Raw genomic sequence first — 18,281 nt, forward strand, 5'->3', positions numbered from 1 at the left:
GACTTTGGTAACACTATTATCTCACTTGACCCTTCTGCCCTTAGCATGGTAACGGCTTACCTTGGTGGTTAGTCTCTGGGTGACTTAGCATCCCTCAATAGCTCTCTTAACTCTGCATTCAAGTCTCCAAGTAGTCTCTTTACTAAAACTTTATTATTTGAACCACCCGAGTTAAACTCTGTTTCCTACTAGGCCCCTGGCTGATATATATGCACTTTCACAATAAAGGTTGCAGTGTAGGAATGTTCAACGTTATATATTATCCGAAGAGCAACTCCCCTTTAATCTCTTCCAGTTCTGTGATATTAGTGACCAACTAGCCTGATATTGAGGAATGGGCAGAACTTTGACCTTGAACACAAAAGGCTACGATTTAGTCTTCATTCTGTATGCTTTGGGGAAAAATCACGTGCTTCCCCTCAACACAGGCCTCAGTTTCCTCACTATAAAATTAGTATTAAACTAGATCAGTGATTCTCAAAGTAGGGCCCCTGATCTCTGGGGATTCCTAAGACACATTCAGGAGCTCTGTGAGGTCAAAACTATTTTTATAAAAATACTAAGAAGTTATTTACGTTTCTCCACTTATTGACATTTGCACTAATGGTGCAAAAGCAATGGTAAGTAAAATTGCACCTTAATATGATCAAGGCAGTGGCACCAAACTGTACTTATAGTTATTGTATTCTTCACTGCCACACACTTAAATTTTTAAAATGCCAATTCCACTTAGGAATATCCTTGATGAAGCAGTAAAAATTATTAAGTGTATTAAATTCTGACCCCTGATACATGCCATTTTAACTATTCTGAGTGATACGAAAACTGCACTTCAGGCATTTCTACTGTATGCCAAAGCAGAATGCATGTCAGTTTCAAGAGAAAGGTACTTGTGTGATTGTCTGACCTGCTGTATGAACTAGTTGCTTTTTCTATGGAACACTACCTTTACTTGAAAGAATAGTCAACAAATTGTGGTTATTGAGACTGAGGTGTTTGGCAGACATTTTCTCAAAAATGAACAAAGTGAGTCCATCTCTTCAAGGGAAGCAACTGACAGTGTTTGTTGCCAATGACAAAATTTATGCTTCCAAACTTGATAGCTTCCCAATATTTAAAAACTTTTCTGATGAGATCATAATGATATTAACAAAAGTTATTTGTTGATATCATATAATGAAAGTTGCCAATATCTTAGCATAACTCAGTGATATATATATACCTTATTTCTAAAAATGGAAGCTTTGTATAAGGACTCAGAAGACCTTGGTTTGAATCCAGGGTCTGCCATTTTCTTGCTACTTCAGCTCCATTGCTGCATCTGTAAAATGAGTTTCCTCTGTTTCTTCTCTGTAAAATGGGTATATAGTAATAAATGTTAATATCTATACCGAGAATGATATAAAACAAATCCATGGCACCTGGTTAATGTTGCACAAGGTTTTCTATCATAATAATTATCATCATCATCACACTAGGTGGGAGGACCTAGACATTACCTTTCTATACAGCATATGACTTCAGCACAAAGGCTTTGGTAATAGATATTGCCAGATTCAAATCCTAGCACCACTTACTAGCTAGTGACCTTGGACAAATAATTTAATAATCTGATTATAGGTAATAACATATATGAATACACTAATTAATACATGATTATTGTGAGGAATAAATTAGATAATGCACATTACATGCTTCGCCCATGACTTGGTTCATTAGATTAACTCACTTAAACTAGTAATTGGGAATTTAAGAAATGTTTCTTGAAACATTATTATAATCATGATTTTACACAATTATATCGTGTAAATTATATCATAATATGATGGCATTAATATTTTCAGAAGGATCCCCAGATTTTTGTGATATTTTCAAGCAGTAATATTGGTAAACCAGCTCTCTAGGAAAAAAAAAAAAGCAAAACTGTGCTTTATAGCATCTGCGAATTTCTGTGGTGTAAATACTCCCACTATGGCCAATTTCAACATGAGGGCTCATGGGGTAGCTCATGGCTACCAACACAAGGTCACTGAGTGCAGAGTTGGGAAGAAATTCCCACAGTTGTCCCTTGTGAGTGGGCATGAGCTGGCTTCAGCACACCACTGCTCTCAAGTATAGTTTTGAGGAGGAATCATTCAATAAGCCTCATCTGAAGATTCTATTCACCAGGAGGTGAACAGGAGGTCACACAAAAGAAAAGAAGCCAAAGGAAGCAGGGTTTCTGGTGCCTTTGGAAGTATTTTTGAAAGTCACTTTGGTTTCTCACTAAATCAATCAGAGCTTAACCTATTTATACACCTGTTAAAACAAGACAATTCGATATGTACTTTTAATGGTTGGAAAAGTTTTTGGGGAATGAAACCTTGGGAAGCAAGAACTTAGTTTAAAACACAACTTAATAAGAAAATCTGGGATATATATGATTCCATTTATTGAAGAAACAGAAACTTTTTTCCAATATATTCTACCCAATTATGGAATTCATGTTAGATTTTTGGGAAGAGCAAATATAGCTTAAAAAAAAAAAACTCTGCTAGGCAGTTGAAATACTCTGGTTCCGAAGTTTTAAAAAATGAGGCAAGATTATATAGTGAGAGTAGAAAAAATAAGATGAAGTGGAATCACCCATGACAATCTGTCATATTAGCCATTATGAATTTCAACATCTGCAACTGAAAAGCTACAGAAGTCAAAAAATAAAAAACAAAGAAGATTCCCAAGGACCACAGACTGTTTGATGATGTTACTCTAAGATTTCGCCCTCTGTTTATTTCACACAAAAATAAGTATAAATAAGATGAGGAGAGCTTGTGTGTACTCAGGTGTGTTCACTGGTGCGTACTCAGAGGGGGCGTGAGAACAGCCAAATGTCTTTCTTCTCCCACACCCACTACACAAAACTCTCCTCCATGTTGCTGCAGAGTAAGAAGGAATCCACAAGCCGAGGCTGGACCAACTGCTGAAAGTCAGAGTCCTGGAGGCCTTCGGGGCAGACCCCAGCCAATCTACGCAGAGCAGCCTGGGGAGAAGACAGAAGAGGTGACACATATCAGACTGGGCCATGTCAGGTACGTGTATTTCCTTCACCTACCCTGAAATGTGCATTTCAGGAAGTGGTGCATTTACCAGACAATTTGGGCTGATCATCATGTTGGCCACTTGGCACCCCAGCGACCATCTTGGTCCCCTGGTCAACATAGCAACCACATCTCTTGTTCACCTGGCTTTATTTACACCTTGATCACTAAGATAGATGTCATCTGAAAGCTGTTAATAATCTTAGTAATGGTCTTTACTGTTTCCAGATCCCTAAAGTAAACTTAGAATAGCAAGAACTATTCATTCATCCATAAATTCAGCAAGGTCCTATGGAAAGCACTATGGAAAAAAGAAGAAAAGAGAGGGAGAACATATTGTAAAAGTAGATAAGAATTCTGCTACTGAGAAATTCAACATCTGGCAAGGGGGATGAACAGGAAAGAGAGGTGCTGGCAGAATAAAATCATTCCCCAGCTCCCCACACAATAAGCAATGACTATACTATTTCTGTTTTATGTCCATGTGTCCTTGCTCATATTCTTAATCTGCAATCCAATGCTCTACTTCTGAGCTATACCCCCTCCTCCTTGCTCATACTCTTACTTGTGACTTTAAGTGACTTCCTGCTCTTGCCTATCGTTACCTCCCCCACGAAGCCTTCCCCAATTACCCTGAAGCAGAGACAGTCCATCCCTCCCTCCTCTGTGCAACCAGGGCCCCTGGGCGGACCTCAAGTTTCTCACACTTGACTGTAACTAGCTTTTAGGTATTTATCTCTCACACTAGACTCTGAGCTCCTCAAGAGTAAGGATCTTGTTTTCTATTTCTCTGTATCTGTAGCAGACAACACAGAGGTTGGCACAGGGCTCAACAAATGTTGACTGAAAAGAAATGAATAAACAAAGTGCTTTAATACTGAGATCTGCTGATAGTGCAACCTGAAACTAAATGTGAGCTGTGCACCTACCTAGACCTGTTTACCAGTTAACTGAGGCAATGCATGTTGTGCTTAATAAATATTAATTTCTTCCCTCTTCCTGGGCATATACACAGCAGGGAACAAGGTACCTCTCTTCTCCCACCTCTGGAAGCAAAAATAGTGGGGGAATATCTAGAATGGCAAAAGAAGCAAAGAAGGAGGGAATGCAAACACTGAGGATCTCCCCATAGCACCTCACTTAATCCCTACATGATGTTGCAAGCTAAGTGTCATGATCTCCATTTTGGAAATAAGGAAACTAGGGCTCAGAGGGGGAAAGTGGCCTTCCAGACATCACACAGGAGTCCGACTCCAGGGCACTCAGACCTACACACACAGGTAGGATGCTGCAACCCCAGGATACAAGGTTATATTGAGCATAAGGCAGGGATACCGCTCATTACCTGGACATGGCAGGTAGCCTGTTGCTGAGAAATCAGGCCAACAAAGTGAAAAGAGAGGATAGTTTGAGCTGGTTGCTGGGAGTCACAGGTGCTGTCATGTCCAGGCAGGGTCAAAGAGAAGGAGCGTGTGTCTCTGTGCATTAATGAGCAGGGTCTGTGACTCTAGCAATGGGAAGTAGACTCCCCAGAACTGCCTCCAACTAGCACATCTTGACTCTCATGGGGCATGGTTTACCCCATGGGCTAACGAGGGTAAACTTCATAGCACTTTCTGATTCTTCTTGGCTCCAACAGGGAAAGATAACCCCATTGCCCTTGAGTTTTCACCATGAAAACAGAATCAGGGATTTTCTGAAGATGAAGAAATAAGGCCACCAGTGCATTTTCGCATCATTAGGGATAAAAAATAAAGCAAGAAGGGAGACAAGGAAACACAGAGAAATAGAACATAGACTTATCAAGAGAGCAAATAAGACAGAAAAGGGAAATAGCCAAAAAAAACAAAAAAAAAAACAGAGAAAAAGAGACAACAGAGAAAAAAGAACAAGAAGGAAATATTAAAACAGACAGAGATGAACTTGGTGGAGAAAAAAGACCAAGTATAAAAAAGAGATGGAGAAAAAAAGAGAAATCGTGGCAAAGAAAATAAAAGAGAGAGCCCTTAGGAGGAGGGGAGATAATAGGAGAGAGGTAGGGTGAGGTAAGGAGGCAGAGAGAAAAAGGAAGGAGTAGAGAGGGACAGAAAGGAGTTATGGTGATAAAAAGAGGGGAGGGAGGGAAAGGAGAAAGAGAAACTGCTGAGAAGGCAAACCCTAGAAAGAGAGCAAAGCAGAAACCAAAACACAGCAGAGAACAAGAGAGAGAGAAGAGACACCCTTACCTCCCCACGGTCCCCAGAAAGTCTACAGGACATGAACCCTACCATAGCTCAGAGCACCCCCTCCTCAGTGTGCAGCAGCCTCAAAGGACCCTGCACCCTTGCCAACCCTTCTCTCAGCCTCTGCTTCTCTGGGAGGGTTAAACAGCTAGTCATCCTAGAATCTCATTCCCAGATAGCCTGAAAGCACCCAAGCATTAAACAAGCCTGGCAACCTACTGACAGCTGCTTCATTCGGGAAAAAACCATTCTGTTTGGGAGAGATGATCTGCACTGCCACCTTCCCAGACAGGGGAGACAATAAGTGAACCTTCCTCCCTCCACCTGGAGGGAGCCTTTGAAGCTGGAAAGGTCTTGGGGAAGAACAGGAATGGTGGCTTCTAACTCCACCTGCCAGGCTAGACTCCAAGTGAATCTCACCAGCCAGGAGACCACACTCAAATGTTGGAACATTCCTAGGGACAAACTATGGACACTCCCAAGACTGGGAGCTAGGAAAAGGGGAAGCAAGTCTATCAGTCCCCAAGTCAATTAATACATAGTCACCAAACTCAACGTCCCATGGATATACAAAAAGTTGGAAAAAGTCCCCTGCCCTGGGAAGGTTCCAGGCTAGAGGGAGAAAAATACAAATCCTCCTCCATGAGTCAATGCTGGAGACCAGTGCCATAAGAGATGGGGAGAGAAAGAGCATGGCTTGGAACAAGATGGTCTGGTTGAAAAGTGCAGGCCTCTAGAATCAGGCAGGCCTGTGTCTGAATTCCAAGAGCCTCCCCTTACAACACCTGGGACAAAGATAATGGAACCTGCCTTGGACTGAGTGAAACAAAATCCAAGACAGGAGGCTCAGGTTCATGCTGTTTATTCTCTGGCTTTGCACCACACAGAGCTCCTGGAAAATTTTGTGAAGGAGAGAGATTTACATCTAAGCTTGGAAGGATTGGCAGAATTTTAATAAACAGAGTTATAGAGAAAACATTTGCTGGGAGCAAGGGTCAAGGCACACAGTTCAGGGTGCTCTGGCTTAACCCAGGTGGACAGGGCCTGGAGACAGTGGGAGGTCTGCAGGCCCTAGGGATGGTCGGAGCCAGACTGAGAAGGGCTGAACAGACGGACAGTGGCCCAGAAATAATGGGGAACCATGAAAAGGTTCGATGGAGATTTCATGAAAGTGTCATGATTATAAACTGTCATTAGGAAAATTAACTCAGAAGCCACACGGAGAATGGATTAGGGAGGGAGGGGTTCTCTTCAGCATCCACCAACTCATCCACAGAACAAATATAATCCCTTTTTGGCTTGAAAGTCCTTAAAGTGATTAAAGATAGTAGCCAAGCTCTTCTGTGTACTCTCCTTCACACTAATAAAAATGATAGCAGTAATAATCACAAGCCCTCATATTTGAATGGAGCTTTATAGTTTCCCAAGTGCTTTCAATGCTACCAACATTTCCTCAGGGTCTATTCAGAGTCAGGCAGTGGTAGTTGGGGTCAATCATTACATGTTAATTTCCTCTCACTTCACTTGCTAGAACAGGTGGAATTAAGAGGATCTGTGAATTTGAATGAGAAAAAGTTACATCTTTATTTTCACCAACCTGTAACTGAAACTTAGCATTTCCTTCTATTGCAATGTGAATGCAGCAACAAACCATGGCATCTTCGCAATCCCTGTGACTTGTGATTTCCCAGTAGAAATTACAGATACTTTCACAGCCCATGAAAGTTGTTGAAAATATTTTCAAATACCATTTATGGTCTGCACAAGTCAAGATGACAATACTTACTAGACTTACTGCTAGGTCTTATTTAATATGTTGGCTAAAAAGCAAATATATTAATATATCACATATTATTAATAATTTTAAATATAATTGGTTTTGGTTTTAATTCTATACATTTTATTTTTATTTTTGCATTTAAAAGATTATTCTGAAAAGGGGTCTGTAAGCTTCACCAGACCACCAAAGGCACAAGAAGATTAAGATTGCCTTGAACATACCAAAATAAAAGCCACAGAAGGGCAGAGATTTTTGTCTTTTTTACCTGCAGCTGTATCCCCATAGCCTAGAACAGTTAATGGAACACAGGATCATTCCGTAAACATTTATTGAATAAAATGTATAGCATTGAGTGACTTATCAAATGTCACACAGCTCATTAATGGTACGACCAAGACAGGTCTGATTGACTGTAATGCCCTACTGTTTCTACAATTGCGAAACGCCCATCAGAAACTCCCAGAAAAGAGACAAGCTCAGCTCAAAATGGGCTGAGGAGAGGACTTTACTGTGAGACAGCTTGAAGGATCTTTAAATCCATCACTTCCCCCTTGTGTTCTTTGATCACAAGAGCCAGCACTTTCTTCTGGAACTTAAGGGTTCTGTTTATAGAGTGGCTTCCCTGCTCCTAAATGTTTTCAAATGGAAGCTACTCTACTTTGGGAGTCCTTACAGCCCTAGTAGGGAAGAATATATAGACGAAGTGTGCATTCTCTGTCTGGTACTATTGATTATTTCATGATGGACCCCCAGCAAAAAGAAGTTGGGTGGGGACTTCCTAGGATACACTTCCTTGTGTTCAAGGTGAGGATCCAGGTTGCTGCTGAATAGTCCGCTCTATCTTGTTGTGTTCCTTCTCGTTCTGTTCCACAAAAGTGGAGGGAGCTACAATGCTGGAAGAGTGCCACCAGATGGGCTCCCTGTAGGGATAAGTGGAGGCTTTTCTTCCTTTATTCCCTTTGGAATAGGCAGGGGATATCCTTATCCTAGCTCCCACGTTCTGCAGGCACCATGACATAGACAACACCAACTAGCGTTCCACGGGAACCTCAAAGGTTCCTGTTCCTAAAACTGTAGTGGTAGAACAGAGGGAAGAGGGAGTTTCTCAGCCATCATCTTTCACACATATTACCTCATAAAATTTTCATCACGATTTTATGAATTAAGTGAAACAAATATTATAATGATCACTATCCTAAAGAGAAAAGCTAAAGCCCAGAGAGGTTTTACGGCTTACTGAAGCCAGCCACAGCATAGCCAGTTCTCCTGGCCCCCTTGTCTGCATCCTGAAGGCCAGGGGAAAAGCTGGGGGAAGACTGAGAACTCACCAGGCAGGCCACGAGCACGGCATCACTGCTGTTCCTTTCTGATGGGGATCTGCAGAGCTTGATGAGACGGGACATGCCTGTTGGAGACACAGGGAGAGCCTCAAGCCCAGGACGGGGCCCAGTCGGGCCTGACCCAGAGGTTCTGGGCCTCCCTTGCACACCCAATCTGCCAGAGAAGGGGGCTGAACCCACCTCGGGGAGTCTGTGGTGGAAACTTTCTACTCCCTCAGTGGTGAGCAGAGCCTGGTTAGGGTCAGGCCAAGCTGAAGCATCCAAGCCAAATCCACAGATGTGGGTTAACATTTGAATCTTTACCAGACAAAATTCCTAGCTGTGTCTTTTTTTCTCAAGTGCCAATTTCAGCCAGAAAATATACTGTGGCTAAAATAACATAAAACTATAGACTCTACTAATATTTCCTAGGGCTTTACTGAGCAGAGTTAAGTGAATGACTTAGCTTTGCAATGCAGACTGACTTCTTTCAAACTTTAAGAAAAAAAAAAAAACCCCTCATTATACGATAGCAGTAGAAGGTATGCAAATGCAGTCTGCGTGTCCATCCTCTGTAAGGTCTTGAAGGAGCAGGAACCCTCTGCTGCCCCAGGCTGTCCCTCTGGGTACCTGGAGGATTGGTAACACTGCCATGCCTTTCTCACGCTTCTTCCTGAAAAGCCTTTCTCAGTCTTCACATGGGAGTAAATTTTACTTACTTTTTCAAACCACAGCAAAGGACTCGCCCCCTTGTTAAAACATTCTTTGACTCACCCAGATAAACATGGGCTACTTCTTGTGCATGCCAAATGCACCATGGACATGCTTTGAGTGTCACTCCCATGATACTGAAGTGAGAATATCCCTTTTTTTATTTGTCACCTCCATGAGGCTGTGAGCCCCTGTGATCAGGACAATGTCACATCCAGTGTTACATGCCCAGCACTCAGAACAGAGCTTAGCATAGAGTGGGTGCTCTGAAAATATTTGTTGGGTAAATAAGTGACTAACTGAATGAATGAGCATGTTAATGAGTGAATTAATGGAGGAGTTAATGGTGAATAATGAAGTCATGAATGGGTTAATGAATAAATGAACTAAAGGATAAATTAAAGAGTAAATGAACGTGTAGATAAGTAAACAAACGAGTATATGAATAACTGAGCAAGTGAATAAATGAATGAGTGAATGAAATAATGGGGTTCTTATTAACAGTCTGCAGGTGAGTCACTATTCTGGCCAACTTTTACCACTCTAGGTCCTTTCTCCCTCTTGCTTCAGCCCCAGGTTACAAACTAGACTAGGGGCTGCACCCCTGAGCCACCATCCCAGCATTTTCTAGCCCCCAGAGATAGGGCTTATGCCGTCCAGTCCTTGCCCTGTGTCCACTGTTGCCACCATGAAATCAGAGCTGCTCCCGCCCCCAATCCCCCCACTCCACTCCAGTCACAGCCAGCAAGCACCACTCACAGCTGAGCCGCACAGCCTCCCGTGCCACATCTGGGTCTCGGCTGAGACGAGCCAGGGTCACTGCAGCTTTCTGCTGGACTCGCTCACAGGCTGCCACCTCAGCAGGGGTCCCAGACCTTGGCTTTTCGGACAGCATGCCCATGATGAGCTGGACCCCTAGGCAGGAAGCAAGGAACAGTTGGTACCTACCCCCAGCATGGAGCCTTCCCCATGGGGCCAGCTGGACAGGTGGCTGCAGGGTGCAAGCAAAGGCTGTCAGGATGACTCCAGGGGTCTCACCCACAGGGCAGAAGCTGGACAAGGCTATTTCTCCATGCCTTCTACTCCTGAGGGTGTCTTCATGTACCAAGTCACTATACTTGGGAGGAACATCTGAAGACATCTTTATTTTTTTAGTGCTATTATTGAGCTTTTACTCAACACTGTGCTAAATGCATAGTAAATACATAATGCCCTAAAACCTTCTAGTAGCCTCATGTATTTGGTACCATTATAATTCCATTTTGAAGCCCAGAGACAAGTGAAGTGTCTTGCCCAGTGTCACATAGTTAGTAGTTGAGGGAGCTGCTACTACAATTCAGATGTAGCATCACATTTAGGATTTAGAAAACAAAAACGAAAGAAACTCAGATAACTGGTTTCTCTACATCACCTCTTCACTTCTGATACTGGCTGCAATTCAGACAGGTCCAGTAGTGATGAATCCCCCAGGTAAGAGGTGATCCAAACCTAAGCTGGATAATGACTAGATCAAATGTTTTAGAGTGAACTCAAGCTGGAAAAGGGTGCAGTAGTTAGACTGAGAGATTTCGACCTGAATAATCTCTGCTGAGAAGCCTCCTACCTCCCCCTGAAATCAGATTCGTCTTCTGATTGTTCTAGAAACCACACCCATATATCCACTCATACCTCCTTGCCTTTACCCAGTCTTTCTTTCTACAAGGGATGCCGTTTTCCCTCTTGATGCTCCATCTAAAAAACTCCATCCTGCAGGTTGTAGTAAAAGTTCATCTTCTGTGTGAGCTGTTGCCCAACTGCCCATCCCACACTCCCCTCTTCTGCACCCAGTGGCTTCTGCAGCTTAGAACTTAAGCCAGACATTACCCAAGAATATAGTTTTGCTTTGTTTTGTTGCTCCACACAGCGTCTACAATTTTTTAGATTTTTGATAGTGTGCTAATTGGAGGATTTCTGACTTCTGAAACTGCCTCCTGAATTTTAACCCTAGGCCCTCATTTCTGGACAACAAATTTTTAAAGCTTATTATGAGTTCCTTCTTTAAAAGAGGTTGATCCTGTCTCTGGTGAATTCACCTCATCCATTTACATTACCTGTCTGAATTGTGTAGACATCTAAGTTTGCAACCTGTGATTTAGACCATGAACTCTCAAAGCCCAGCCTGTACAACAAGATTTGCCCTGTCCAGACCTAAGAGACCTGTCTTCCAGTATACCCCAGTTGCACTGACACCTTTGTTGATTCCTCAAATCCTGCCCTGCTTTGGAAAATAGCTCCTTCATTAAATTCTCTTCAGGTAAACCCCGTGAGACTGCCACTGTTTCCTGAAAGAGCAGAGGGTCTTAGCACAGTGCTCATTCTGTGCCAGACCATCTTCCAACATGCTTCATGTTAATCCTCACAACCTCCTTATGAGGTAGGGATTATTTGTATTTTGTTGATGAAAAAACTGAGAGGTCATATGGTTAGTAAACACAGTGCCAGGATTCAAACCCACAGAGTATGGTTCCAGTTTTCAACCCCAATCACCATGATAACCTCCCTCTGTTGCATTATTCTATTGTAGATGTTATATTTCTATCATATGTCACTTTTGTTAAGTTGTGCTCTCTGTCTAGACTGTGAGACCCTCTAGGACAAAGGCAGGGATTTAGTTATCTCTGTTCTCATTGTCTAGCACAATGCCAGGCACATATTAGGTCTCAATAACTGTTTACTGAGCGAGTCAGTCAATAGCACTTTGTGAACCATAAAACCCTCTACAGATGCCAGATATTCCAATCTCAAATTCACAGGCCTTTGGAGACCCACTCCCACTGAACACTTCAACATAAGGCTCTATAAGTGCCGAAAGAACAGGGCACAGATGCAACAGCTCAGCTTCATGGCCTCAGCTGGCTCAGCAAAGTTTCTCATTATTAGCTCAATCACATAAAATTAACACAAAATGATGTCCTTCAATTAGTAACAGAGCAATGGGGGATGGGAAAGTGTATGTTTGTTAAGACAGCAGGGAAGCCTGGGAGAAGGGGGTTTAGCAAGAACAGAGGCAGCCGGCCCAGGCTCCCAGCTCACTCCGCCTCATTAGCGTCTCTGGTTTCCAACCGGTTGCTAATTGCTCCCTTATTTCCCAGTCACAGGAAGCCCTCACCATCTCTGCTCCCAGCTGCAAGGCAGCCGCCTTGTCCGTTGGCAGAAACAGCTTCGATCAGCTCCCAGGCCAATGAAACCTGGCCCACCCCACCTGGACCTTGGTGACATGTTCAGCACCAGATGGAACAAGGGAGCAAGTGGGAGAAGAGATGCTCTCAGTGAGGGCTCAAGACATTCAGGTTGCCCTGACCTGCTCTACCACTCACCCCTTCCTCAGCTTTCTACTGCAGCCAAATCCAATAAGATAGGAACAATTTAAAGTTGGAATGTATCCCTTGGTAGGAATAGATTTTTTTATTTGATGATCATAATGAAATATTTGCCTTCTCCTCACCACCTTATTAAAATACCAACCATCACCACCCCACCCTGATACTACCTTACTCTTCTTCCCTGCTTCATTTTCCCCAGGGCACTGTCACACTATCATCACTGGACATTTGCTATCTTCTTATACATTATCTGTCTTCCACTAGAATTTAGGCCTCACAAAAGCAAACAAATATTCACATATATAGGCCCAGTTGCCCACATACAAGCACACACATATATGCTCATGCAAGCATGCAGACACATGTACCTATTTTTTTTTCTTTTTTGAGACAGAGTCTCGCTCTGTCGCCCAGGCTGGAGTGCAATGGCGTGATCTCAGTCCACTGCAACCTCTGCCTCCCAGGTTCAAGCGATTCTCCTGCCTCAGCCTCCTGAGTAGTTAAGATCACAGGCGCCCACCACCACACCCAGCTAATTTCTGTAGTTTTAGTAGAGGCGGGGTTTCACCATGTCAGTCAGGCTGGTCTCGAACTCCTTACCTCAGTTGATCCACCCACCTCTGCTTCCCAAAGTGTTGGGATTACAGGCGTGATCCCTGCGCCCGGCTATATGTACCTATTTACATAACCGCACAGGCACTCACACAAGCACAAAGACCAGTCCCCTACATCCAGATAATTCATATAACATGTACAATGCTGCAAAGACATACCATTCTCCTGAATGATGTCAGAGGCACACTGCTCTAGGACAGACATGTTTGCCAAGATGGTCACAATCTGGAAAAGAGAATTTAGAAACTGAGAAAATGAGCACACTTGACCTTAATGGTACTCCCTACAGACAGGTCAGACAGGGGCTACAAAGCTTCCTTTTCTCCCGTGACTCCTTCCTGTCCACCGGGCCTATCCTTCCAAGGCATTTGCTTCCATCCTCATGGGCTCCTGCCACCCAGATGTATTTCCCCAGTGACTAATACCCATTTATCAGCCTACGGCTATAGCATGGCTCCCAAGGGCCCCAGGACACCCTGGAAAGACTAGCATCACCCTGGGTGAAGTTGGGGCCCAGCTGTCTTTCTGCTCTGGTCCCCAGTCCTGAAATGCAGACAGAACAAGCAGGTCCCTGGCCCCTCAAACTCCTCTGTGCTGGCTTGGCCTCGATAGCTAGCTCTTACTCTGGATTGAGTTCTTCCATCCCAGCTTCTTTCCTGAATACTAACCCTCACCTACTTTCAACCTGCGATGAATGAAGGCTAAGGTCACGTTAGAGGGCATCAGTAGGAAGGGGCAGCATTATCAAGCATTGGGTATTATATGGAATCTGATGAGAAAGTGTATACTCAGCTGCACATTACAATTCTGTGGTAAGCCTTGCTTACCAGTCATCGCTGAAAGTCTCTGCCTGTAGGAAAGCGGTATTGACACCAGGTGGACAGTGAGTCTCAGTTACAGCTTTATGGGTTGTAACCAGCCTCACCTGAAACCCCTGGTACAGTCAAGGGAGAAAAGAACTCACAAGCACAAACTGGATTAAGGAATGGGCTGACAGAGGACTCATTCCGGAGACCCCAAACTGCAAAAGGGTGCCAAAATGCTACTAGAATAGATTGGAAACATGGCACCCATTAACTCAGATACCACCCACAACACTGCTCCTGACATAAATAGCAAGAAGAAAATTCACCCACTTTCACAGAAATGGACAGCGCTCTCAACTGGTAATTAAAATAAATAATTAAATTAAATTAAAAAACAATTCTCACTGATACAAGCCTCTGTCTCTTGAAAGGTTTCTTCAAAGCTTGCAGGATGGTATAAGCAAAGGTTGTGCCCCTACCCCCTCCTCTGAGATGGCAGTTGACAGTCTACTGAGTACAATTCAGGCAGCTAAAATGCTGAAACTGGATAGTAATGTGATGTCTACCAAGAAAGAGTATTATCTACATTTTAATCACTCTGGATAACAAATATTGCTATTTTACTCTGGATAACAAATATATTTAAAAATGTCTTCTTTTAAACAGAAAGGAAAAACTTTACCATATTAGTAGAATATCTCTCTCTCTCTCCTTTCCTTCTAAACACATGTTGGAAGGGGATTCCGCATTCTTAGGTTGCTGCAGCATGTGTGTGTGTGACAACCCCTTCCAGCTCAGACCCCATCAGGGGCCTGGTTGGATGAGCCTGACTACAGTGGGCTGCCAGAGGAAGGACAGGAGAACACTCCAGAACCTTTATCCTGAAAGCAACTCTGTACCACCAGGTGTTTTATGACGGGGGTGACAAGCTCCTATTTGCAGTTAAGAAGATAATAGGACTAAAGGAGGTTTAGGACCTAGAGGCTCTTTTACTTATTTATTTACTTATCTTTGTACTTTTAAGATTGTGTTTGTGGGCTCAGTGGAAGGAGTTAGAGGAAAAAGCTGGGTTGGAAAGTTCCCCAAGAGGCATCGTGTGCACATTCTTATGAGGGAGGAGGTACACGGCCCAGTCCATGTCAGCTTAGAGTTTATTTGGCTATCTCTGGGCTGTTAGCAGGAAGTATGGACTCTGTTTCCACCACACAGGGGCTGTGACGTCCCACCATCACCAGGCTGGCCTCTCTGAATAAAAACTTACTTGACATGCAGATCCATGAAGGAAGGAGGGAAGGAAGGAGGAAGGGAGGAAAAGGAAGGAAGGAAGGACAAACTAGGAAAAGAAAAGGAAACCTTTGTCTGTGGCAACGGGTTCATTACACAGTAATTATTAGCCATGTCACAGGCACCACGTAGGTCTTTGTGTCAGACTAATTTAGATCCTGTTAATGAAAATTACTTCCTCTTTACAGAGCCTGTACCCCATGTGGTTTTCTGGAGGTGCAGATGAAGTATTCAATTAAGTACAATTTGAATAAATGCCAATTATGCCCTGCTTTGAGTCCCCCTTGTAAAACATCCTTTTGTGCGCCGTAACATAGAGGGGAAAGAGGTCAATGTTTATCCTCACAGTCAAGTCCATGGGTGGGATTTTAGGGACAACTGTTTTACCTGGTTGGATACAAGTTAGCAATGCTGTCAGGGGGCAGAGTGCAGGAGCCAGGCAGACAGTTTCCCCAGCCCAGGCTAATTCAGTCTCGCCTGATGATGTTCAATTAAGTTCTATTCCACCTAAGTGAAAGGGCACCATTCCCTCTGCAGTTGTTTGGTGAATCTAGAGGACATCACCCTTGAGAGAGGTCCTAGGTAAGAGGTCAGTATAATGTAATAGCTAAGCATGTAACTCAACCTACATCTAAATCCTGGCTCTATCACATTTTGCTATGATTTTGGCCATGTTACCTAACCTTCTGTGCCTTGGTGTATTCATTTTCTATTGCTGCTATAACAAATTATTGCAAACTTAGTGGCTTAAAATGACATGATTTTATCTTACAGTTCTAGAGGTCAGAAGTTCTAAATGAGTCTTACATAGCAAAAACCAAGGTGTTGAGAGATCTTCATTTATTCTGGGGACTCTAGGGGAAAATCAATTTCCTAGTTTCTATTTTCCAGCTTCTGGAGGCTGCTCTCATTCTTTGGCTCAGGGGAGTATATCCTTCTGACCTTTGCTTCCTTAATCACGTTTGATTCTCTGACTCTGACTCTCTTCCCTCCCTCTTACAAGAACTTCTGTGATGACACTGAATTTACCTGGATAATGAAGGATAATATTCCTATGTCAAGATCTGAACTCAATCGCATCTAGAATATCCCTGTTGCTATATAAAGTAACTTATTCACAGGTTTTAAGGATTATCATGTGGACATCCTTGGGGGCCCTACCATAAGAAATAAAAATAATTCAGCCAGGCACCATAGCTCATGCCTTTAATCCCAGCTACTCCAGAGGCTGAGGCAGGAGGATCACTTAAAGCCAGGAGTTTGAGATCAGCCTGAGCAATGTAACAAGACTCCGTCTCTAAATAAGTAAATAAATAAAAGGTATCTTTTAAGACCTGTACGGGCATTCAATGAGTTAATATCAAGCACCCTTTGTTAAATAAAATAAATATGGTTTGCTCTGGGCAGGAGAACCTGAAAGGACCCAAGCCTTGACAGACTGTGTCAAGAAACACTAGCCAAGTAACATGCAGCACTCGGGGGGCTGAGCATCCGTGTGGCCAAGACACGCTGCTAATGTGAGATCCCTCCCAAAGGGGAGCCTGTACCAGAGCAGGTCAACCCTTCCCATCAGAGGAACAGCAAAGTGTGTATTCACTACCTTCTCTGGCATTTTCAATTTTTTTTTTCTTTGGCCTCCAAAGACATGAAAATTGAGGCAGACAGGAAATTGATCCAGGATAGCAGGGGACCTCCCATGTCACTGATTCAAGAAGAAATGTCCCTGTGTGGTAGGAAGGAGGTTAGTGAGGCCTTTTGATGTCAGCACACACAGAGGAGAAACACTTGTCTGCAGGCCGATGCAAAGGTGTGAACCAGGTCTGCCTCACATCCTAGCAATGTCTCAGCAGTCTTCCCTCCATGCCACTTGCTCTACCAAAGAGCAGAAAGAATCCAGACAAGGACATTGATTTGTAGAATTAAGGGATCTAAGGGAAGAAAAGTGTGGTCTCTTTGAACATACTTTCTTTTCCAAGGCCAGAGAGGCAAGAGAGCCCAGGAGAAGGTACAGCCCTCTCCTCTTCTGCTCTCTTTTGAGCCTCTCCCTCCTGCTGGCAGACATGGCTCAGGGCCCAGGGTGCAAGACCTGAGAGGGCTGGACAGATGTGGAGACTAGGAGAAGGGCTCCTGCCTAGACCCAGAGACAAGCACATGGCTTCTTCTCTCTGGTACATGGGTCTTCTTGTTGACAGGACCAGCTTTCCCTTACTACTAAAGAGGCAAGCCAGGAGGGCTAAGATTAAGGCTGAGGAGACCGCATGATAAAAGCCATGGAACTGTTTTGGATGTCAGTCCTGTACTGCTGGCGAATAGGCTGAAGGGCTCTCCTGGGTGAAGCCCAGCTGTCTCACCCTGGGGATTACACAAATGTTGGGCTGTAAGCCCACAGTATTAGAGAGCATATAAAGGTCAGACCATATTCTCTGTGCTTGGTTTGCCCTTGGCTTTGTAGGGAGGGGCTTCTGGAGCAGGTCAGGACAGGGTGTTGGGATCCTGGATTCCTCCAATACTACACAGTATCCCTGATATGGTTTGGATCTGTGTCTCCACCAAAATCTCACGTTGAATTGTAATCCCCTATGTTGGAGGTAGAGCCTAGTGGGAGGTGATTGGATCATGGGGGTGGACCCTTCATGAATGATTTAGCACCATCTTCATGGTACTATTCTTGTGACAGTGAGCGAGTTCTTGTTGAAAAGTGTGAAGAACCTCCCCCTTCACTCTCTCTTGCTCTTGCTCCTGCCATGCGATGTATCTGCTTCACCTTTGCTTTCCACCATTATTGTAAGTTTTCTGAGGCCTCTCCAGAAGCCAAACAGATTCCAGCTTCATGCTTTCTGTACAGCCTGCAGAACCATGAGCCAATTAAACCTTTTTTTTTTTTTTTCACAAATTACCCCATCTTAGGTAATTTATTTTTATTTTTATTTTTGAGACAAGGTCTGGCTCTATTGTCCAGGCTAGAGTGCAGTGTGCCACCTTGGCTCACTGTAACCTCCATCTCCTGGGCTCAAGCCTCCTCCCACCTCAGCTTCCCAAGTAGCTGGGACTACAGGCGTGCACCACCATGCCTGGCTAATTTTTTTTTTTTTTTTTTTTGTAGAG

General features: G+C 43.6%; 1 protein-coding gene across 4 annotated transcripts in view; it reads right to left on the bottom strand.

Moving 5' to 3' along the window:
• Positions 1 to 1,741: 1,741 nt before the first annotated feature.
• LOC105486934 (INSC spindle orientation adaptor protein) overlaps positions 1,742 to 18,281 on the bottom strand; it is a 139,184-nt gene continuing 122,644 nt past the window's right edge. For 3 of the 4 annotated variants that reach the window (XM_011750079.2, XM_071075052.1, XM_011750081.2), the window contains 4 exons: positions 13,245 to 13,311; positions 9,869 to 10,024; positions 8,408 to 8,484; positions 1,742 to 3,019 (listed from right to left, as the gene is read on the bottom strand). In XM_011750079.2, the coding sequence (XP_011748381.1) occupies positions 2,891 to 3,019; positions 8,408 to 8,484; positions 9,869 to 10,024; positions 13,245 to 13,311 (429 nt within the window). In that variant the 3' untranslated portion in view covers positions 1,742 to 2,890. The remainder of the gene's footprint in view (positions 3,020 to 8,407; positions 8,485 to 9,868; positions 10,025 to 13,244; positions 13,312 to 18,281) is intronic. The other variant, XM_071075051.1, reaches the window with a different exon arrangement.

Source organism: Macaca nemestrina, chromosome 12 (genome assembly GCF_043159975.1).
Source record: "Macaca nemestrina isolate mMacNem1 chromosome 12, mMacNem.hap1, whole genome shotgun sequence".
NCBI lineage: Eukaryota > Metazoa > Chordata > Mammalia > Primates > Cercopithecidae > Macaca > Macaca nemestrina.